At 38.9% G+C, this 25,139-nt stretch overlaps 1 protein-coding gene across 1 annotated transcript in view; it reads right to left on the bottom strand.

The window, feature by feature from the left end:
- Positions 1-4,778: 4,778 nt before the first annotated feature.
- LOC115764348 overlaps positions 4,779-25,139 on the bottom strand; it is a 42,904-nt gene continuing 22,543 nt past the window's right edge. The window contains exons 2-5 of the mRNA XM_030707306.1: positions 7,972-8,037; positions 7,331-7,844; positions 5,353-6,729; positions 4,779-5,191 (exon numbers count right to left, since the gene is read on the bottom strand). Coding sequence (XP_030563166.1) covers positions 5,442-6,729; positions 7,331-7,844; positions 7,972-7,975 — 1,806 coding nt within the window. The 5' untranslated portion in view covers positions 7,976-8,037 and the 3' untranslated portion in view covers positions 4,779-5,191; positions 5,353-5,441. The remainder of the gene's footprint in view (positions 5,192-5,352; positions 6,730-7,330; positions 7,845-7,971; positions 8,038-25,139) is intronic.

Genomic DNA, 25,139 nt, shown 5'->3' with positions numbered 1-25,139 from the left:
TATATGTGTATATATATGCATATATATACATATATAGACATATATATTTGTATATATATAGTTGTAGCTTTGTATTGTTTACTGGTTTAATCCATTATGTGTCATCATATGATTGTTACATTCAGTTGCATCTTGAAATTGTTTCTTGGTTTGCTTTTCTTGCTTTGTTTTAAAATAAGTATTTATTTTTATCGAAACTTGTTTGATTTGTGCATACAAATTTGTTGCATCTCTTTTTGGCTTTCTCTTGCTCTGTACAGATCTATCGATCTCTTTCTCCTTCCATTCACATACTTATGGGTATATTGTATAAACATATGATAATATAGCTGCTTGCTCTCTTTCACATATTTTCAACGTTATTTACATTTCAAAGTACATATATATACATACATGTGTGCTTGTATATAAAGGTGCGTACATACATGTACAATTTTCTATATACCATAGACTCTTATTTCGCATTTCTTGACCTTACTCTCACAATATTATGCACTATATGATGCGTAGTTTTGCCCACTTTTCCCCCGGGTGCCAACTCCTTCAACAAATAACTACAAATAATTGAGACAAAAAAAGCAAATTATCAAAAAAAAAATGTGGCTACTCAAGGCGGAAGACTTTTCTTTTGCCTCGTATCCTTTTTACAATTTACAATATTGACCTGCTTTCATTGAATTCTCATTTTTAGAGCGTAAACTAAAATTTATTTTGCTGTCTTTTTCGATTTTCCTTAGCTGCGCACAGATTTGATTCGCCCTCACTTGAGTTTGCAATAAGTTTCCATTGTTTCCTCATCTGCTGCAAACGCTCACAAATATTGCATTCAAGCGCGCCCAAAAGAATGCCATATATTCATAGCATTGTTTACACTGCCACACATATATATACACACACACACACATATATATATTTGTATAGACATAATGCAATGCGTTGAAATGCATTTGTTCTTGTTGGTTAAACATTTTTGCCAAATAAAAACGACATTTGTAAAGTAATTGTCATATATATTTGCATTGCCAGCAATCGAATTAGAAACGGAGCGTATTGCAGCAAAGTGCTTATGGATTTATGTGCAGCTCCGGGATTATTTTGAGTATGTTCAGTTAACACTACTAAAGTACATTTAGTCGGTGGTAACCGCTTGCTTGATGTAGTCTTAACCTTAGTCTTAGTTTACAACAACAATAAAACAACAACAATTAGATGACTACAGCAACCGGAACGGGGCACACAGGAAGTGAATGGAAATTTAAATTGAATCGATTGCATGCTAGTCCTCATTTGGGTCAACAGAATTGGCAAGAACATAAAAAAGCTGACCACATTTACATTTTGAAATCGTTTGAATATATTTATTTAAGTCATTTAGCTGACCAAACTAACGACTGTCAAATCATTGGAAACTTTTGTCAACATGATTTCTCGCTTGTTTGCACACACAGCACCCAGCAGAGGGCTTGATAGATATGTGCCAGTGTATATAACAGGCACAGTTGATGTGACCCTTCTAGCCCATTCGACATTGAACATATTTACAAGCTCAAGATATGCAAGTTACAATTTTCAATATAGATTGCATCATATGCAGATCAAAATGTTCGATTTCCTTGACAAATATCGATCAATATCGATAGACAGCGCTGGCTCACACAAAACCCATTCCTGATAGGTAACTCTTTTGAAATTGTAAACATGCCAATGTCAGTTTTGAGCCATTCAAACTTAATGCGATCGGATAAAACACAAGAGTTATTTAGGATTTGCATAGTGCCAAGCAGGGGTGCGTAGAGCACGTAGAGGGTATCTCTCATTTCGGCATGCTTGATCAGAGCAAACTTCTGGGTTTCATTTTTATGCTTTTGCTGCTGGCCATTGTTCTATTTTGGCTAACTGGCACATAATTTGCTTACTGTCAAGCACAGCTGAAGAATTCATTAAGAAAAAATGTTATAAATTGCCTGTTAAATATGATGTATATCAAAATAAACAAGTTTTCCCAGCTAATTTGATAAAACACAAATGAAAACTTTGCAGTCGGATGCAACCGACGGCGTAATACTCCGTTCACAACGGATTAACAGCTGAAGGGAACGGAGTATTAAAAAAGTTGTTTACATACTTTTGAGATGCTTTTGTTTCATTTAACTGCTTCTTTTTTTTTTGTTTGTTTTTGTTTGTTTTTGCTGTAGCTTGTCAGTTTGTAAATAATTGTATTTTGGATTTATTATCATTGGATAGTTAAGAGTTGCAAGCTTAGTCTTGAGTTAACATTTTATAAATTTATGCACATTGATTGCATTTCATGGTGGGCAACAGAAAACACATTTATTGTTGGGCATACATAGGTATAAGTATATAAGTATGTGTTATATATTTAAAATACAGTATACTACTATCAAAAATAGAACAAAGAGAACTTTACGTTTAGTTTTTTGTTGTTGGTTTTCTTTTTACGAGTTTTTAGCAATTTGTTTAACATTTTTGGTGTAAGTTTTTATGTTTTTGGTTTTGTTTTTTTTTTTTTAATTAATTATTTATACTTTATTTTGTATATTTAAGAATTTTTCTGTTTATTTATTTTTATTTAGTTATTCTTATTTTTGTTGTACATACTCAATGCATGTTAATGATATTGAATGTTGCTGCTGCGCAGAAAGATGAAAGAGAGAAAAAAAACAACACAACACAGCAACAACAGCAACAACAAGAACAACGACAACAACATTGACAACAACAGTTGCAACTAACACGAGCAAAAATGGACATGTAAAAAACTAGAACAACATTTATTTGCTAGATATATATGTATATATATTTATTTGTATTTTGTATTTTTATTATAATTTATTTCTTTATTGGGACCAATAACGGTCGCATTGACTTGTAAATAGTTGAAATACCATTCAAATGTATGCATATTACATATACAAACATATATATAAATACGTATACATACAGATGTATATCTATATAGATATTTGTATATATGTATATATACAATATACATATTGTATGTATATTGAATTAGACTAATATTTGATATATTTGCAAATATATTTATGTACATTTAGCATTGAAAGTGAAAGTTAACTTTGGGTTACCGCACAGATTTCGAGTATTATTGAAACACACATTGGAAATCGATATACGTTAATTGGGCACATTGAGATATACATGTAGTACATATATGGTAATATGCAGCATATACATATACGTTCGTATATGGTTTAAATATATATATCTATGTATATTTAGTGTAAAAATACGCACATACAAGAGTAGATAAATATGTATGTATGTGAGTGGAATAGATGCACACGGTTATCGGGATCATCTAGCTTGACAGTTGCGTCAACGTTATCGACAGTGCTGTGCAACGCTCAACAACATTCAGTGTTTAACATTCATTTAATAACATTAAGCGAGTAGATTGTGAATAGACATTGCCAAATGCCATATAAATTCACACATGTACATATATGTATATACATATATATGTATTCATGCAAGTATAGTATACTTATTAGAATACTTGATTGAAGCATACAACTTTACTGCCGAATTGCCATTTCTCTTTTTTAAAGCTCTCAAATTTATTTTTCCGTTTATTTTTATATATGTATTTTTTTTTTTGCCACATTCCGCACAATTCAATTAGCAAAGTTTTTCACGCAATTTGCTGTCATTACGAAGTTCAACTCAAGTTTGAGTTTGTGTTTGTGTTTTGCGTCACACACATAAACATACACATAAAAGTTTGCATGCATGTACATTTAATACATGTACATCAATAATTCGAACATCAATATATAACATATGTAGTTGCCATATTATTATTATAATTAGATGTTAATTAGCATTCAGTTTTTTTTTAAGCTCAAATTGCACATATGTAGTTACCACTTAAATCAATTTGTAAGCACATGCAGATTAGTTAAAGTTATTGTTGCGCTTACAACATATCTCGCAAAACGCCCGGGTGGCATTTTCATTAGTGTTGAATACCTTACAAGAAGTTTACTATTATTAGAATTAGTATTATTATTATTTATATTATTATTAACATTATAACATATTATGGAACCTTAAGACCGTCTCCTAGTATCTCCTTGCATGGATCAAAGATTCTGCATTGACGAGTTGCACCAATTATGGGCGCAAAAAAAAAAAATCTACAACTAAAATCTTAACGGATCCCCAATTGGAGATGCTTTACAAAGTTTACTGCACATTTATATAACATTAATAACCATGTTATAATAGATTAATATTTTTCTTTTCCTCAACCCACCATATTCGATTGTATTCGTGCCTTATTTCATATGTATTCATTCCCAGTTGCGTATATATGTATCGGATCTTGTATAGTTTGATATGGGCAACTCAATTTGTACATTTCATGATTAGCAGCAGTTGGAAACATTTGCTTCGTATCTTCTTAATACATTATTTATTATAGTATAGAAAAAAAATATTTATTCATAGCCATTTACTTTATATATAGTTAGTTGACACATACATATTGGCTGATGTTCTCAAAAATGATTCCACACCTAAAAAAATAGTTTGATTTTGGTTTTTTCGTTTTTGCCATTTCTCAATACTGCCTCTTCATCTCACCTTCATCTTCAATTTGTATTAAATCTTGTTTATTTTCTTTGGTTTATGACGGATAAAAATGTAAATACGCTTTGTATATGTAAATATTTATATATTTATCGAAATATGTTTGTATGTTTATATGTATTCTGTCCAAAGGTCATATGTAAATATATTGTTATCGAAATATGTACGTTTTATATGCTTTAGGTCACTATTTGTAGGTAATTTGTCATTCGGTTTGCCTTCGCTACCTTTTCCCTGCCCTTCGATAATCACAAAACTCACCTGCAATGTTGCCTTAATATTGTTATCGTTATCGTTATCGTTATCGTTATCATTTCTCTGGTACTGCTATCAACTATCGTTACTACTACCAGTGCCCTTCAATACGGTCACCGTTACTATTTACCGTTACTATTTACCGTTACTATTTACCATTACTATTTACCGTTATTGTTTCGAATTACTGTTGTTGTACGTTTTTCCTTTTATTTCGTTTGTTTGGTATTGTTTTTCATGTGTTTTTCCTGTGCTTATGATTTCGTTTTATTGTGCTCATGGTATTAGAGATGCAAGTAGCCCACTGAAAAGGTTTTAGATATATGATACAAGGTAAAATGTATTAGATAATATTTAAAAGTAATATTCAGATCTACTAAAAAGATACATATTATTAATAATCTTATATTAAAAATGAAAAATTTATAGTATAATGGATGGAATTGTATTTTAAAGACTCCTCACCTTCTATTCTTCTGATCGCCTCTGCCTGCCTCCTATGCCCAACACTATTCGCCGTCGCTTTCCGTTTACTTGCGTCTCGTACCCCCGATCTATTTGACAAAGAGATCCTTAAGTGTGGCGCACAGAGAGGCATCGCACGTATCTTTGGAATCATCCTCGTCGCCCTTGCTAAACCAGTTGAGCGTGGAGCGCATGGCGCGTCCTGCCTGCGACTGAGCAGAGCTCGCAGCGGACTGACGAGTGCGTCGTGCCCCTCCAGAGCTGGCACTGCTGCTGCTAGCGCCAGAGTCCTTGGGTATAGCCCCCTTGCTGCTGCCACTGGCGTTGCCCGACCGGCTGCCAGATGTGGATGTGGAAGCGCCGGCGGCACCAGTTCCGCCACCCATGCTAGCATTGGAGCTCTTGCGCAGAAATCCCTCGATGGCCGAGCCCAACATGGTGGCATCCACAATATTCGCTTTGGTGGCATCTGCCCAGCTCTTCTTCTGCTTGCTGCGTGGCTTTAGCTTCGGCTTGCCAGAGTCGGCGGCAAGCGGATCCTTCTTCTGCAGCCGATCTAGCATATCCTTTGACAGAGCAACGGCACTACTCTTGCTCCGCATGCTCTTCTTACGCGTTAGCGGCGTCCGCTTATTGCCAAACCAGCCCGATATGGCTGCCGAGCTGTTGTCCTGTGCCTCGGTCACTAGCTGTTTGGCATTGTTCAAAATGGATACGTCAAAGCTGTTGGAGCGTGTCGAGCGGCCTGCATTCGGATCCAGCAGCAGGCCCGATGACTGCCCGCCACTGGGTGTGGGTGTCGCGCTGGTGGTGCGACCGCGAGCTGCCTGTTGGAACGTATTGCTCAAGAAGGGACTGGTAGCACTGTTCCCAGTTGCCCCCGATGAGCTAGACGAACCGCCATCCGGATCCGGTCTGTGCGTATCAACGATCGAGCCGCTGCCCGAGCCGGTTATCGAGCTAAAGATGCCGGCTATATCCGTCCGGCTGCCCAACAAGCCCAGGCCGCTGCCGGACTTCTTGCGTCGCATCGATTCACGTGCCGATGGCGGCTGCGGCGAGACACTCGGCGGCTGCGGCTGCGGATGCTCCGAGCCACGACGCAAAGTGCTAATGCCACCTACGCCCGGCTGGGGGCACTCTGAATACCGTCGATTGGTATACCGTCTGCCTGGTGCCCCAGCGCCAACCTCATCGACTGTTTGCACCTCGCACACTTTCTCGTTGCTCGATGTCCAAAGCTTCAAGCGAGCCTTGCGCGACTGCAAATAAATGTCATCCATAATGTCCAGCTGCAAATTGTGTATGCTCCCAATCGGATCTGTCGATGGAGGTCCTGTGGTGCTCTCCCGACGCGAGTTCAATACACGACTGCTGCTGCAATAATCAAATGGAATGGTCAACAACTGAAACCTTATCTCACCGAGAGAAACAATCGAAGCTAAGGCCTTCCAAGAAGCTCTGATTCACATTATCATGATTCTTGTCTTATGGAGACCTAAATTACATCGAGGGACTCTTTAATAAGGATCGCTCCCATTTACTTCAGCAAAGGTCAGCTAAGCTAATGTTGCCGTTAAGTATTCATTGTGATCAAACAGAGATATCTACTTTAATAAGTTAAGACCAACACCAGCTAGTAACCTTCTCGGAATTTCAGCCTCCGTTTACTAAGTGCCAGGAGTGCACTTCTCGACTGGATATAAATAAAAATATTTGCATTCTATCGTTTGCAAAAAGTAACAACAGTATTTTACAAAGATATTTGAAGCTAATCGGCAGATTTCGAAAGTTGTTCACCCCAAACCAAGTTTTCCTTTGCTGCCCCTGGGAAAACGGTGGAAAGAGCTTGTTTACTGTTCCCGAAACACCTCTGCAAGCTTTACCACTGCGCCTTGTTAAACTTCCCACAGAACATGCGTGTCGCCGAATGAAAAAAGGAACAACTTCTTCCTGTTTCAAAGCCAGGCAGACTTACCCGTTGGTTGACGGATATGCGGCGACAGATTCGCGCCGAGAGCGTCCAAAGAGTGTGGTGGGCACCTTGGAGATGGTGACAACCGAGTGCCGACGGCCAGATGGAGCTGGGGCCTGTGAGAGTGTGGCCAAAAATGCGGCCTCTTTGGGCGATGGGCCGGAGCCCTCACCGCCGCGCTCGGAGAGACGACGCACCTGACTGGCGGTGATTCCGTCGGTGACCTGTTGTGAGGGCAGAGAATGCTTGCGGGCCTCGCGCGGATCACGCCATGGTGATAGCAAATATGGATTCACGGGCGAGTCGATGTCCAGACTGGCACGATTCGAGAATGTCTCCGAGCTCTCCGGTTCCAGTTCTTCGGGCAAATTTGATTCCTCCACAACAATAAGCGGCTCCTGCTGAACGCTGTGTACGGCATGCGCCTGTGGATGCGGATGTGGATGTGGAAGTCCTGGCCCATGCCCAGCGCCACCGCCGAAGCGTACAAATGGCGAACCACGCAAGCGTAGCGCATCTGTATCAAAAGAGAAAACGTTGCCAAATTGAAGGTGAATCCGTGAATCCCACATGGACGTGCAAAAGTGTGTTGTGGTCGTCATTGTCCTCGGCGTTCTTCTATTTAGTTGAGTTCGCACACTTACCCATTTCTAACAACTGCTCAATTGGTAGCCAGTTGGGAATACGCTCGTCCTGTGTGCGTGTCCTTGCTGCAAAGCAAAAGGAAGAAGACACGCATCAAATGAGTATGCTATACAAATGTGTACACAAGATTCTGTGTTCGTGTGCGTGTGTGTGTGTGCATGCAGCAGGTTAAATAAAGCCAGCCTGTTCATTATCCTTGCTACAAATTGCAAATGGCAGGAAAATCATGCATCAAAGTAATTAAAGCTTTTGCGACGCCATCAACATAGCCATTGCCGCTATCTTGGGATTTGACATTTTGCTGGATCTGCTATATATACAGCTATATCTGGCTCCCGCCTGCCATAACAACGTAATAGTGTGTCTCTCTGCGCGTGTGTGTATGCCTGGGCACACACACAGTGGCCATAATGAGCATAAAATTATGCGAAAGTTAAAATGAAATTTCGCCGTTACTCAAATACCGCAAGAGTTTGCGTTTACATCGCTCTGCGCCATGGACAACTGTTGGCAATCCGCCCATTTTCGTACCTCAGTCAACCGGCTTCCCAGTTGGCCAAGCCATCTCAACGCCCCGCTCTTCGCAATGACCTCCCGCACACTGTACCTGCACCCACTTATCACCCACAGGAACTTTCGCTTTGACACGAGTTTTCAGCGGCAACGACCATGATGGCAATTTGGGGCATGTCAGTTGGCAGCTGTAACTGCACTCTGTTGGGGATGCCGCAGCAGGTGTAAATATGACAACGCGCTTAAATAATTATAAAGTTTATAGTGTTTTGGGCACTTGAGCGACAGAGCGAGAAAATTCAACAAATTACCTTTTACAACTAACTCCAAATTTACGGCCTTTGGTTTCTGGAAAAACAGAATGGAAAAACTCGACAAACTCACTTTTAAAAAGCAACGAGGATTATGTCAACTAAGTATATTGCCGACTGATTAGCTGACTGACTGAGTGATTGACTGGTGGAGTGAATGATCAAGTGACTAATGGACTGATTGAGTGATTGACTGACTGACTGACTCACTCACCTATTGACTGATTGACTTAATGCCTGACTAATTGACTAACTGACGGATTGACTGAGAGATTTACTGAATGACTGACTGAATGACTGACTGGTGATTAACACTGAAGTTAACTAACTGACTGAGTGATTGACTAAATGTCTTATTAACTGACTAATTGGCTCACTTATTGACTAATTGACTCATTTACAGACCGACTGAGTGATTGACTGAATGATTGAATGACTAACTAATTTACTGCCTTATTGACTGACTGACTGACTGAGCGATTGACTGACTGGTTATGTACACAGTAATTAACTTTTGTTACGCAACTGGAATTTTGGAAAATGCCACCCGCATATGAAAATGGATAGGTAATAATTATGCAAAACCTTTTTGTTTGCCATCCGAGTCAATGATAACTAATTATCAAAAATATTTGTTGAAAATAGATAATCGACTTGGAAAATCCACGCTACGACAAACTGTTGATAGTAACATCCTGTTTTTCATCCCATGGAAGTGTGAAATACTTTCTAATATCTTTGTGAACAAGTGTTGAGACCAGTCCGAGCAGGCTTTAATTAATGTACGGGAGTGAAATATTTAATTTGAAGCAAATAAATTTCCCTGTGCAAAGCAGGCTAATATACGCCAGTAGTAAATCAATATGCCTAACCAGCTATGCTTAATAGGAATTTGTGCCAAGCTTGTGCTTTTGATCTGTCACTTGTTCTCTTTAACATCTAATTTATATTTGTAGCGCTGGTAACTTAAATTTAAATTTCAGACAATTTAATTTCATTCAGACCATTTAAATAATAAATGGATCCGAAATGTGCAAGTCCACTCAAATGGCCCAAGGCAATGTGTGCTTGCATGTCATATATCATTTTTATAATCAACAGTTGACATCCTTAAAGGCTTATTTCAGGGTGCTGTTCGTGTCAAGCTATTAAATCTTTAATTAATTAATTGAAGCTCTTTTTTTTAGGCCCGATTGACATATCCAACACAGCTACTGGTCTTTGAAAAGTCTGCAACTGACACAAGAAAGCTTTTACATAATTAAACAGAAACTTTTAAGCAAAGACTTTCGCAATGGTTCTATTGCGAATTGTTTGCTTAACGTTCAACTTTTACCACTTTTTCGTCTAAAAATGCAATTTCCAATTCGCTCCATTTAACTGACATATGCACGTTCCAGGTGTGGCCAACCAAGTTTTATACCCTTGCTGAGGATATTTTAATGTTGCCACGCAATCTGTTACGCACAGAAGAAACAATTGCAAAACAGGGCCGCAAATGCAACAAAACCTGGCTGCTCACATCTTTTAGGCCTTGCTTTCTCTTTCTTCTTATACTTAAAAACCCACTTATATGGGTTGCTAACGTAGCAATCGTAACAGATTACAAGAAATTTGTTTAACATCAAGGTAGTTTATCTTTTAGCTCCCTGCATTCGTAGTTCGCCCGTCAACTTGTCGCGTTCTCATTAGGCTTGTATATCGTCAATCAACACCAAAGTGTTCGCTTTGTATTAAAGTGAACTCAATAAGGGCGTCAATGGGATTGACAAGTGCTGCGGTTGCATGCAAATACGCCCCCAACAAATTCACCAGTGACCTTTGGACGACGCCCAATGGACAAGCGGGTGCTGTGGGCTCTATTGTGTGTGCTACACCGAATGCATGATTCCATTGTAATACTATGCGTTGTGGTGGTCTATGTGTTCCCACAAAGGCTTTATTAAACAACTAAGAGGGCTCTAGGCGCGAGTGCCCGTTGAGGAGGTACACTTGTCTCCTCTGCTCCACACAATTTGGCAAATTTTGAGGCCCAAATATGGCACCAAGGTTGCTTTACACATGGAGAAGGATACCGAGTCCTTAGCTGTTAGCGATATCAATGCTTTAGCTTTTGTATTTCACACAGAAGGACATGGACCTGGACGTAGACATGGACAAAGTCGGCTAAGCTTGTCCTCCTAATCAAGTATGTATATGGTATATACTTTCTCCGGTCGGAGATGCTTTTTACTGCCTGCTGCATACATTTCCACAAAACCAGTCTACCCTATTCACCCCTTTTCAATGGGCTCCACAGCAAAAAAAAATGTTGGGCAAACTATTTTTGGAGTGGTGCGGGGGGCTGGCGGTTTTTTTTGTGGGTCCACTGAATGACACATCAATTGCTTTGGCCCGGAGGCGCGTGACAGGCCCTCCGATCCTTATTAGATACAAAATGTCGAAAAGTTCCTTGCCCGCTTCAGTGAACTCTGCCTTCCACCACCATTTGCCCAGTTTCCTTGTCGAATCAAGCGCTATTTGCAAGTGTATTTAGTCGGTTGCGTCGAATAGTATTCCGATTAATTGATTGAGTTATTCACTCGTTGACCAGATGTCAGACAAGCCAATGTGACCGATTGACCGATTGACCGATTGACAGATTGACGCTGCGCTGACAGATTGACGCAGCTGTGACAGCAGTTGCATGTCCCATGCTGTTTCGTTCTTGTACCCTGTGCCCATTGAAAATTGCCAAAACGGGTTTGATGACTTTGTGCAAATGTATGTAACAGACAGAAGGAAGCAGCTCCGACACGAAAGCGTACATATATTCATAAAGAGGACGACAAACTGAATCGGTCAGATGCACTCCGACCGAATATCCGTCTGCCTGTCCATCTTTTGTCCCATATAATCTATCAGTTGGTGTGGGGATAAGATTTGAGGCTATGCTTAGCAGTTTCTGCAAATAGTATAAGATTGTGTTAAGGTGAATGATTGCATTCACAAAGGTTAGCTTATCTTCTAGTCGACCATAGCCGAATTAAGCGCTCTGAGCTGTTCTCTGCTTTGCCCTGTTTTGTTCTTTTCCGTGCTGTTCTTCTTTTGCTTCTGCTTACGTTTTTGCTGAGCTGCTGCATCTGCTGGTTGACTGCCCGTCCGCCCTCTCAACTTCATTTAAGCTTTATTTAATGGACTTTGCAAAAAGTTTACAAATCACTTTGACAACCAGTTATAATGTGAAAGAGGGTAGAAACCACTTCGTATGAATTACCGATAAGTTCTTTATGCTATGCCATAAACTGTGTGTTCTGCACACAGAAATTAAAACAGTAAGAATGTGTAATGTGCCTGTACTTAAAAAAACTGCTCGAAAACTGCAGTTAGCGGGCAGCCAAGCTATATTATCGAAACAGTTGCGCTCATAAAAGCACACTGAACAAAAAATAGTCCAAAGTAATGCTTCTAGCGGGGAAAAGCAACAGCAAAATATCCTACCACTAAATGCAGATGCCGGCATCCGAAGAGGTCCAATTTGATAACTGGTCGAATTTAGCTCAGCTTAACCTTGACTAGCTCTTTTAAGGAGACTATTTCTTCTTTCACTAAGCGTAAGATCCGCTCTTCTTCTTCGTCATCTCTGCAGCTGCAAGCTTGTCGTGTCTTTATCTGGAAGTAGGGTTTCAGTACTGCATAATCTAGCTAACTAACTAGTTGTCTAACATGCCCCGGTGGCTGGTATGCTACCCAAGGCAACGTTCCGATTTTAAAACAGTCTGAGGACTTCATTGAATTCAAGTACAAGCCTAAATTATGCTCCAAAATTGAGCTGCGTGGAGTAAACACTCGGCTATCTAGCTTGGATATCGATGGAAAAGGCCCTGACTACGGCATGGCCTGGAATGTTGCAGACCCAGTCCTCTATCGAGAAATGTGTGTGTCGATGAATGCAGCAATCTGTTTTCGTCGGAATAATGCCGTTGTGCTTCAGAATCGACGAGTGCTCTGTTTGATTTTATTTCCCGTGGTCAAAGTCTCTGCAACGAATCGCTGCCAGCGTGGCCAGCTATTTGCCATAATGTTCTAGAAATTGGATGTTAAGGACTGCGACCTGAACATCGCTTGGTATACTGCACAAAGCTGCTGTGATACTTAGCTCTGACATTCTTTATGCTCTATTTAACTGCTAGGGCAAACTAAATCAAACGAAACAGGGAACACGTAACTTAACTTTATGGTTGTTACACATCTGTAGAGGACAATGGTTGCCTTTTGACACTATTTCTGAGTGTTTAGACTCCTATTCAGTTGCATGTCTCAAGTATTTCTAGTATTTTCGTGAGAAAAGAACAAGTTTCCTTTTTGAAGTATTGACCCCTAGACCGCACTTAGCAGTTCAGTTGGCCAATTGCATTGGTTTTCCTGTCATCAGACCCCACAGCATCCGACGATATTTCCCGTGAAGATGATGGCAGCTTCCTCCGCATAGGCAGCTAACTGCCAGAATGTTTATTCTTCCCTTTCCGACCCACCACCCTTTTATATTACATAGTAAGTTATTTACATAAAGAAATAAAAATGAATTTCTGTGAAAAATGTTCAAAATAGTTGCAAAGAACAATATCTGTTGAATTTATTAAAGGCAATACACAGATAGTTTTGCTCTTTGCCATTTACAATTCAATTTAAGACCCTTTTGCTGACCTTTAGCCCAAAAACTGAGCCGGAATTTACTTTTTATTCATTGAGTGTATCAATTTAATTATCTACTTAATTACCGGTCAGCTCTTCCGCAGAATTTATAGTTGCCAGTAGTGAGCAGCAATAGACCTGTTCCCAACTACTTTCAATATTTTCTATTTTATGGCACAATTGAATTATTGGAACTTTTTTGGTGTGATTAGGCAAAATTCGTAATAAAGCTACAGTTCTTGGTATAAATTACAAGCTACAAAATATTGTAATGGAACCATTAAGGATCATAATTATTTCCCGGAATATAATTCATTTTAATGCAGTTCGAGTTCAAAGGAAATCGAGAACCAAGATTTGATTTGTTATAAAATGTAACAGTTTAAGGTTTCATAAAATTGAAGCTAACACATGCTCGATTATTAATTAGCTCAAAGAAAAAGGTTGGAATTGTGGAATTCCACATTGGCATTTATTAAAAATCTAAGACTAGATATCAATATTTATCAAGCTCATGTCATGCGTGCATCACCAAAAATAACGCCCACACATGCCTACATGCCCACACACACGCACTGACACCCACAATCACACCCACACAGCCACATGTATAAAAAGTCAGTTGAGGGCTTTCGATTCCGGCATTTCGCAAAGCCATGACAATTGAAATGCCGGAAAATTTTGGTTCGACCACAGAGTCTGTGCCAGTCAGCATGGTTTTTTGGTACGTTGAGGACAACAAAAACTTTCAAGTACATCTAGCTTTTAAGTCATCGTTAACTGGTTTTTCTGGCTATCAGGTGGTCACAGTCTTTCTGCTGCTGCTAGTTTCGGGTTGAGCAATTATCTCAACAATTTGGCAAACAGGCTGCAGCTTTGTTGAAGTAGAAAAAAAAAGTAATCACACACGGATACATGTACATATGTTATGTTGTCTAAGAGATATAGCCTGCTGTATTTGCTGCTGCTGCTGCTCGCCCGGATCATTGTGCACAGAAATTCGGTTTGTTTCGCTCTTCTGCATTTTGCACCTGCGAAAATATTTTCCTAATTTCAAAATCCTCGAGCGTGTGCGGCAGCTATGTTAGTGGGCGTTGTTCTCGTTGGAGTCACTAAGCTCACCTAATTGCGGCTTTCCCCATTGACTATGACATGCAGTTGGGAGTTGAAGCAACCGCATCAACAACTCTTTAGTATTTAGTAACAGCCAGCCATTGCCATGCAACCGCCATCCCCCTACACACTTTCCACGTATGCCTTCTGCATGCACAATCCTTTTGAAAAACACTCGACAGCAACAAGGATGACAGCTTTAATGAAAGCACACGCCCACACGGACACACGCACAGTCAGCTTTTGGTAGTGTTCATTATAATGCTGCTGTTGATGGGCCTCGGCCAAGGCAAATGCAACTAGCCGCCTTAAGACGCCTGTCGAAGCCGACCCTAATTTTCTGATTTATGCAAAGAAACTTTAAGCCGATTATATCTATATATAGATACATATGCTCATATGAGTGTGGCTTATGAACCATTTTAGAGCCGCTTTTAAATTAGTTGAATGTCTTTGTCATCAGCCGCAAAGCTTCAGCACGTTGCAATTAATACTTAAGTCCATGGACTGATTGCCTGAATCCAATGAAAATAGGCAAATGTATATTCTCTCCTCCCACTTTCTAAGTTTCGATAAATATCGATTTCGAGGCATATTGCTTGGAGCATAGCTCGAACATTATATGCGCACGTTTGTATGCCATACTTAGGCACTGACAATTAACAAAAATCGGACTATAAATACCGAAGTGAGTCAAGCCGCATCATGAGGTGCGCATATTCAAAGATTTTTGTGAAAATTCTTTAGGTAGATTTAATTTTGTCAGTTACCTGAAAATTGAGTAGACAAATTCTGTCCAAAGTTTAAAGCAAAAAACTTAAGCCGGGCAAGGCCGGCAAATACGAGATAGTGTATGCAAAAAGAAAATTAAGCTAAAATGCTTCCGACGGCAGTTTGGCGCTGGGCTGAGGGTATATCCCAGTGGGTAACTTCCGGCTAAAGCATTCTTGTTTGTTTTTTTAATCGGCTCATGACATAACCCATGAGAATTTAATTGTCAGAGGCTGTAAAAACATTTACTTTTAATAACTTTTAGATATTTCAACTATTATAAACAAGCATTGTAGTATATTATTGAAGAAAAATACAAATTATTTTCTCATTGGGCAAATGAAATTTAAGGACAAATTTCAGTTATTCAAATCTCACCTTGATTTGTGAGGTACTTTTAGAATTTAAATGAAACAATTTTAATTTAAGCCGACAATTAACAGTTGTAGTGAATGTTTCTGCATGCCAAATTGGGCTCTCTCCAAATGATGGCCAATAAATAAAAAGTCTTTCGTTATTTAAATAAATATGCTACGGTTCAGCTGTTTTTACAGACAAATGATTCTGTTTTAGTGCTCGTTTTTTAAGTAAGCCAAAACGTATAATCCGTAGATTATTTTAATTCAGGCATTTATGTAATCAGATGAAAGCTGCAGATCTTTTACAATTAACCATACCCTGTGGTTATACATATTTGACCACTTAAATTAAGCTATTGGCTACTAGTTTGCTGAGGAAGAGCGCAGCTCTTGAGCAAAAACATATTGCATGCTTTTGGGCTTGACTGACTTTGTTGTCTTTCTGTTGCTTATAATTCGCAACGAGTTATAGCTTCGAGAGGTTAAGATAGGAGTTAAGAAAGACTGTTGATAGGATCGGACAGTTCTCAAATGAGCTGTACAGACAAACTGCTGAGGGACCCAGAGAATTGGAGAGCTATATGCTTGTGTGATAGAACGGCACAGCTGAATTTCATTACGCTCGCACTACAGGAAGCTGCTTTGGCTGACTCTCAGTGCTCACATTTCTCTTTACTCTCTAACTCAGCAAAACCAATCGACTGAATAACAGATTGAGTGAATAAAACGATTGATTTGGTTCACTTATCACGTAATAAGTTTAGTAGTTCATTTGAAAGATTCGCTTAATCGAACTGGGACTGAACTAAGCGATAGACAACTCTATTGTGCATGCACCACGAGCTAGCCAGCTTCAAATTTAGTTTACTTTAAAACAGGTCACAAAAAACATTTTATCGCATTTATTATTTGATTTGAAAGCAAATGCTGTATCAAGGATACGATGTGTCCTGGACAATGGCATTGGCAATGCCAATGGAAATGGCAATGACAGTGGCTTGCTGCTGGCCGTGGCATTGGACTTCATTCCAGAACTACCCAGAATCGGATTGGAAGTGGCTTTTACAGCACGCGCTCTCTCGTTGCATTTGATAAACAAAGCCAACGAAAGCAAGCTGCAGACCTCTACAGCCGAGCAGTTCATTGCAATTTTTGTTCTCTTCTTTTTTGTCGGTTTAACAACAATATTATCTGGGCATGTCCATGCGCCCACGCGCCCAGAATGGCACACAAGCCCAATCTTCTATGCAGTAGCAGTCTGCATTACATTTGAATTTTATGCTTTTGGTGAGTTGCATTGTTTTCTCGCATAATACAAAGCAACCACAATTTATAACTGGGAAAAAAAGTTGCTGTAAATAGTTGCAACTGTGTGCTATTTGGTTTGAAGGTGTTTGTATGTGTGTGTGTGTGTGTGTGCTTGTGTGTGTGTGTGTGCGGCAGCACTAATACATTAGCGCGGGCAGCGGAAACGGATATGTCACACATTTGCTGCTGTTGGCAACATTGTGCCGAGGCCTCGATGGAAGCGACGTTGATGGCGTCAGGGGCGAAGGAAGCCGCTGGCAGGAAGCGAAGCGAAAATAGCAATCAAAACTTAACTGAATTGCAGCACATGGCAGAGCAGCATCAACTAACCAACCAACATGCATACACACACCCACACACAACACACGCAATACACCTTCAAAGTTGGTTTGCTGTTGAACGAATTAACAAGTAAATGCATTTGACACAGGCAGCAACAGGAACAGCAGCAGCAGCAGCAGCAGAAACTGGGTATAAATAAAGAGGAAAAAAAAATATAGCTAAAAGATATACAAGTCGGAGAAGAAGCTCAAATACTCTTGCCCATGAATTTTGAGCACGTGTAAAAGATGCCTCCATCGACTTTATGTTTCACTTTTGTAATATTAACAGATGCTTAGAAATTATTGTAAAATAAATCTCGCACATGTGTATGCATACAACAAATGAGTCCAGTACTCAGTTTACTTTAATTATAAATACATTTATTTCTAGATTTCATGCTTTTCATTAAGTATTTGTTGTTTGTTGTTTGTAGTTTTTGGCATGCAAGGTTATTGGTAAAATAAAACAAAATATATATTTTTCTTGTCAGCAAAATAATGTTTATTCTCCTATTCATTGCATGCGGAAGCAATTGCTGCATTCGCCGTTGTTACATCTAATTCATTATATTAATCTTTTTTAGCAAAATTTCGTTAAAAAATTGCTTGAACAAGCAAAGCGATTCCTGTAAAGAAACCCGACCTGTTGTCAATTGAGGCCGAAAGTCGCTGACATCTCGACTTGGGACAGTCAATATGCTTAATATAACTAAACAATGGAAATCAGCTATTTTAGCTAATAAATGTTACCGATTAGGAATCAAAATGATTCGAAAAAGATGCGAATCGATTGGGACTCACTTCAAAACAAATCAGATTTTGCTGTTCAAATCTTGTAATAAGTACATTGTGAAAAAGTTTATAAAACCGAATGAGAATGTGGCACACATATATAATACTATTTTTCTTAAAGTGATTTTATTATTCTCCTCTATTCTATATTCAACATCGAGTGAAGCGAATACCACAATTAGATTGTATATCAAGTTAAGAGAAATTTAGAAATATGTGGTATTCACAATAAGAGATATCCAAATAAAATTTCGTAAGGGAATACGACAATTAGATTGCATTTAGAGCTTAACGAAATGTTGAAAATAGATCGTAAGGGGAATAGTAAAATTTGTACAAATATATAGAGTGCTGAACCAATGTTATTTTAACAGATGCACACATGCGATTTCAGTAATTGACAAGTTACAACTAGTAGTGGAATAGCCAGCGGAAAACTCATCAAATTACACCATTGCAATGCACATCGATAGCATGAGCATTTTGCAGAGTCATCAATCTGAGTCACGTCTATGGCAGGCCAGCTGCATGCATTTGGCCAGGCCCCAGTGCAAAATTGTAGTACTCCAAACTGGCATTCACTGCCCCATTTCGTTCTTCTTTTCTGGCTGGCATTCTATCCCTATCTCTCTATCCCTATCTCTATCGCTCACTATGCCTCTGTATTAGACGCAGTGAAGGGACTTGCTGGCCAGGCCCAGACTCTGGCTTTGAATCGTTAACAGCCACCCCCAAACCCAAACAGAGCCAACCCGAACAGATCAGAACATACAAATTCGCTGCCATTGAGTTGACGATGGCATTGACATTGGTATTGGTATTGGTATTGGCATTGGTATTGGTATTGGTTCGCCTTCTCTGGCCCACGGAAGTTGCATTCTATTGAATAAAATTGAATTCAATTGAATTCGCATGTTTTTCATTGAATTTTGCAGATTATGGCTAAAAATAATTTTAATTTCACAGAAGCCCGTGTCGAGTTCCGTACCGAACCGAACACAACCGAACTAAACCGAACTAAACTGAACTGAACCGCACCAAGTAGAGAAGAAGAGAGCATAAGCCAGAGCTGTCCATCATTTGTCCGGTATTCACATTTGTCGTGGCATTTTTCAGCTCTATCCTTTTGTTAATTAAACCTGGCTGGTAATTAAAAATTCAGCTGCTGGCGTACGCGTGGTCAACCGGTTTGTTCACAGGCTTTGTCGCTGGCACCACTAGCACCATCGACAGCACTGTGTAAGCCGCTTAAACGCCAAACAATGCGGGCTTACTGCCGTATAGTGCAATAGTGACCGGTGGTGACCGCCTCTCGGGCTTATTCAGTGCTCCAATGTCTGTCCCTATGCCAGGCAACGCTGCGTTGTGCCATGCTGCGTATACGCAATAGCATTTAGCATTTCGCATTTAACATTTGCCATTTGGCCAGCCCGCTGTCTCTGGCTCTGGCTCTGGCTCCCCTCCTTTTTCTCTTCCTTGATGATGCTCTTCATAAGCCTACACACATTAGTCGCATGCATGAATTCCGATTTGACAGCACTTTTGGATGCTCAATGCCTTTATGACATTATATTGCTGAATATTATATTTCAGTTTTAATTAAAGTCGCTTTGCCAACTTTTCTTTTTTTTTTATCAATCAATTACATGCGTCACACACATACCATCAACGTGCGTGGGATCCACATGTGTGTGTGAGTGCGTGTGAGTTCGTGGGCCTGAACCTGGTCGTGGGCGTTTGTGTCGGCATGAACATGAGCTTAGATGTGCTCCAAGCTGCATGTTGCAAGCGTCGCAGCCACATTATTATATCCTCTCTTAATATAGAAAACATAATAATATATATACACTTCTGTGTACACAAAGAACACATGAGATTGAATGTCAAAGCCAGCTTTTTGATGCTTGGGCGAAGCCATAAGCCAGCCGATGAGCAGCCTTCTCTCCATTAAAGCAGATCAGTTTAAGAGACTGTATGCCAGCTTTTAAATGCACTTAAGCATGGTTTATACAAGAAGATGTAATTATAATTAAAAATAATAATTCTAAATAGTAATATAATAAAATAGAAGGCCACATGTTTATTTATGCCACTTTATAACTATTTTTTCTGATCCCAAAGGGGGTTGCCATCGTCTGAACTCTGCGCCTGCAGACTTGAGGACATTCGTATAAGTGCCTGTCTTAATTTTTGTTAGCACTTTTCGGAGAATTTAAGAGGAAATTTTGACACATTTGGGGCTCTCGAAAAGTAGAGAAAAGATACCAGACAAAGAGAGATTTAGTTTGCCAAGCGATTCAATTGTCAATTTTAACAATTAAATCGAGTCATTAATCAATTAATTAAAACAAAAACTATGAAACAATTGAATACAATTTCTAGACAGTTGGTAACATTGTGAGCGTTGGGCTTGGGAGGGCCTAGACTACCCTCTTCTACCTAGAGAATCAATGTTCTCTTTTTGCTACTCATTGGTTTTATTTAATGTACTTTCTGCAGCAGTTTTTGTTGACATGACAAACTGCTGAAAGCCTAAACGCAACCAAATTTAATTTTTCGTATCAGCAAGAATTGGAATGGGTTTGGAATTTGGTTGGCAGAGATTTCTGTACCAGCCGCATATAAAGTATTCCACTTTTTGGATAACAATTCTCACTTCCGCCAAAAGCATTTATTTAAAAATGCAAATTTCGCTCTCGCCTTTGTGTGCGGGTATTTGGGATTATTTGAACAATTGAACACATTTTGCAATAGGCCGAGACTCATAGATATCCGATGTTTTTACTGCGTAAACAGTGTATTAAAATGTTAAATTATTTTTTTACCTGCCGCATTGTTGTTTGATTTTGTGAACATTGCATGTTATTTGCGAAATGTGCGGCTCATCAAAATCAATTAACCAAATAAAAGCAAGTGCAAATAACGAGCATAATAAAATGTAAAATGATATTTATCAAGATGGAAAAACAATAAATGGAAGAAAGAAAAAACAACAATAAGTGCAAAAATGCGAATGCATAAATAAATAAAAAATTGTAATGAATTAATTTAGCATGTTCATTAAATTCAAATGCCCAGCCAAATGCATAATATATCAATTAATTATCGTCAATATACATTGTTGTATTAGTTATTTATTTGTGTATGTTCGTTGCGTCAAGTTACAAGCATTGTTCATATGACATTGTAATTAATTATAATTAATCAGCTGGCTCTGCTGCCCATATCCGCCTGCCGCGGCAGCATCACCTGAGCAGCAATACTGAAAATTGGCAAGATGAATTTCTAAATAACCAACTTCCTACGGCTGTAGCACGTTGCAAGCCGAAACACTTCCGCCGGCTGTGGTGTGCTGCGGATGTGGCTGCTTCTTGGCCTTGGCGCAGTGCTCTCGCATCGCCGGTTAGAATTCTGACTGCTTTCATTTAATTAAAAATGTATTACGTCCCCTTGAGCGGGCAACCAGTGCTTGTTGTTTCTCCCCATCTCTCTCTCTCGCTTACACTCTCTTACGCTTCTATACACAGCGCCTTGATTGACATTTAGACATTTAGAATGAAAGCTGCAAAAAATCAACATTATTTTGTTCTGTTTGCTCCGTAGCCAGCGCAAAAGCAAAACAAATACATAATAATAGAAATTTGCTAACCCCACACCAGAATCAGCACACACACACGCACACGCACACACACACACTACAACACCCCCTGGGTTATAGCCCACTCCCATTTTGGTTGGTGAAAGCGGCAAGCGCATGTGTACATTCGAGTACAAATGTGAAAGTTGATTTTGTGTGCTTCCGCAAAACGTTTTCATCACACATTCGCCTGGTCTGTCCTTCACAAATCGATTGAACAATTTGTGAATCACTTTTCATTTGTTGAATTATGAACTTGAGACTTTTGATTCCACTCATGGCTGTTAGCCAGGGTAAAAATTGGGCTGGTTCGTTAAACAATTCGAACCAACTCGGCTTTGAATTCGGTTCGCAGGCCGGGCATTCCACATCCTTTGATTATCTGATGAAAAATATAATTCTTAATTTCTTATTGTTTACTCTAAAACAAATATGGCAGGCTATATTTTCTTATATTTTCTACCAAAAACGGTTGGATAAATACTTCCTTCAAAGTTTTCTGTTATGAACCAACAGATAGGAATTCCGGCAGCGAACTAATTCGGTTCAAGCCCGGAGCAACCCTGTATTTACTAGCTATATTTCTAGCGATATTTCTATATTTCTGTGAACTTGGGTAAAATTGATTGCAAGTTCAATAAAGTTTCAGCGAAAATAAGTTGAAAGCATTTATCAATTTGAAATTTTCTTTGCAAAAATGATTTGAATCGCAATATTTTTACTGAATTCTTTTTAACGTTTTGCGAAGCTTGGCAAGGAGAAAGCATTTTCCAAGCCGGCGTGCAAAAATGTGAGAGCATAAAATAAATTTGTTGAATATTCCAGCGATGCTAGTGCCTAGAATTGGTTTTGAGGCCCTCGAAGTGCCCCACGCTCCGCTGGTTGACCAACAGATGCCCTGACGCATAACGTTTTTAAAACTTTCTATACAATTCCTCAAGCGCTGTATTTGTATGCAATAAGCTCAAAGATTTATGGCAAAATGCAAACAAATAAAGCCAAGAATAAAATGAAAATGGCTTTGGTTCCTCAATTGAGCAAAAGTTTAAAGATTCGACCGCAGCTGATTCAGTTTTATTTGTGCAATCGCAATCATTTTTATTAATTTTTGAAAGAATTCCAGTTTCGCCAATCCCATTAATAAGAAATGACAGCCAGAAGCCATAAACTTAGTTGGCAATCATTTGGGAGCTGCCCCCGATCCGCCTTGGGGCAGCAAGAAAAGTTTATTTTCCACATGCCGCAAATATTTTCCAAATGAATCTTTCGCTGTTGCAAACACGATATGCTGCACAAAAACCGCCCCCAACACTGTGGCCCAGGCACATTAACTTAAGCAGCTTCCCCGGCGCTAGGCAAATGCCAAATGTAACACCCGCTAAATGAACAAGCTTCTCACTGGCTCCGGCAATAATGGTCCGCAACATGCATATCATATACTAGATGTGCTCGCAACTCTGTTCAAAGTAAATGTCATGACCCCATTAAAGTATCTGGAAGCATATGAATACTATAGCAGAGAGTTCTCAGAATATTTCGTTATATTTGCATATGCTATCAAAATAAGTTACCTCTTTAAGAAGATAGTAGAACATTTTAATTACTTTAAAATGGCAAAAGTTACAAAATATGAATATAAACGAAATTTCTTCAACCCATTTAAATATAGCTCTGCTCGAGCTTGGAATCGGTGCCTTTTTTGTGCAGCTTCAATCTATTGAGAGATATTTCAGATAAAGCCATTTACCAAACTTATCTATATCAAAGTGGATCATAAAAAACATTAGAGTCTGTAAAATGTCAACATTTAAACAATGTTTATGTAAGGGCGGTACATATGTATGACATAAGCTCTCTAGCATCTAGCAATTACTTTTTTAGCCAATCTTAGTAATAGTAAGAATATGGACTCTGCACGCATCTATATATATATATATAAATATATATATATATTTATTTATATCTGTATATATCTAAAACTGTTGTATAAAAGTTGTTTGCTTACCAACCAATTAGCATATTTTTATAAATTCTCGTGAGACGAGTTTCGCATGAAACAAAAAATGTATTTTTAAATATAGCCTTTATGTGCGATTCCTATGAATTCAAGTAAGGCCCTATGAAATTTCCCGTTTAGATTAAAAGCGTTGTAATCCTATATAGTTTCATTTCTGGCAATAGCTTTTCTCTTTTTCTGCCCCCTCTCTCTCTCTCTCTACTCCCTCACTCTCTACCCCCTCTCTCTATCTAAATATAGCACATGCAGAATTTCATGCTCTCATTATAAGCGTTATAATATTATATAATTTCCCTTCTAGCAATATGCTTTTTTCTCTCTCCCTCTCACTTCAAATGTAGCCTTTCTATGCGATACTCATGCATTCATTTAAGGCAGACAGAACCATATTTTATATCCTTTCTTGCAATTTCTTTATATTTAGAAAGAGTGAAGTCTTACTTGTTTCTCATTTAAATGTGCGATACAAAGAAGTGAAGTGTGTTTCTTCTGCTCCTTGCGGTTCATACGGATAATAGTAATTTAATGTATAGTATAAGCAAAGCAATTATGGCTTCATTTATTATTAAAAGTGCTTAACTGCGTGTAAGTGCCGAGAAGTATACCGTGTGTGCAGAGATTATTAAACAATTTTTGCAACTCAACCACAGTTCATGAATTTACACAATGATTACTCAAAGGAACTTTCCAATAACACTATATATAGAAATATAACCATGTGATTTAATAAACTCAACCCATCATTGCATATTTGATTAAGAAAAAATGTGATTTAATTTGATTTAGGTTCACGCTTCTATGAACCTGATATATTATGTATTTGTATGTCCGAATCTTAATGCAACGATTTCAATTTCAAGCTCATCGTTTTATGACTCAAGTAGATGGTCCTTCACTGGGTAAGTTGCCTCAATTCTCAATGTCCACAATCAGTTTCATTAGCTTGGTAAGCCCAACCCCGAAACAAAAGTCCAATACAGACCAATTTCTTTGGGTCCTTTCGGTCAGTCTCAGTCTCTCTCTCTCTTTCTCTTTTTCCATCTCGCTCTGTCTCTCGCTCGTTTGCACTCACAAGGAGTAGCACTTGTCGCAAGGCAAGCACTTGAATTGCAAAATGAAACATTATGATGACAGTTGAAAGGAAAAGCAGAGTAAAATTAAAATTGAGAGCGCATATTGTGAATAATAATAAATTGCTGTACGGACGAGCGCACGCACACGCCCCACACACACACGCACACACACTCACGCACATACAATTATATAAATATAAAATAAATATAAACATATATTAATTTATTTATTATGCTGCGCAATAAAGTTCATGAGCCAGCAACTGATTCTCATCC

This window comes from Drosophila novamexicana, unplaced genomic scaffold (genome assembly GCF_003285875.2).
Source record: "Drosophila novamexicana strain 15010-1031.04,08,12 unplaced genomic scaffold, DnovRS2.1 tig00000820-arrow-pilon, whole genome shotgun sequence".
NCBI lineage: Eukaryota > Metazoa > Arthropoda > Insecta > Diptera > Drosophilidae > Drosophila > Drosophila novamexicana.
Note: the sequence above shows the minus strand (reverse complement) of the source record. Positions and strands in the feature narration are given on the sequence as shown.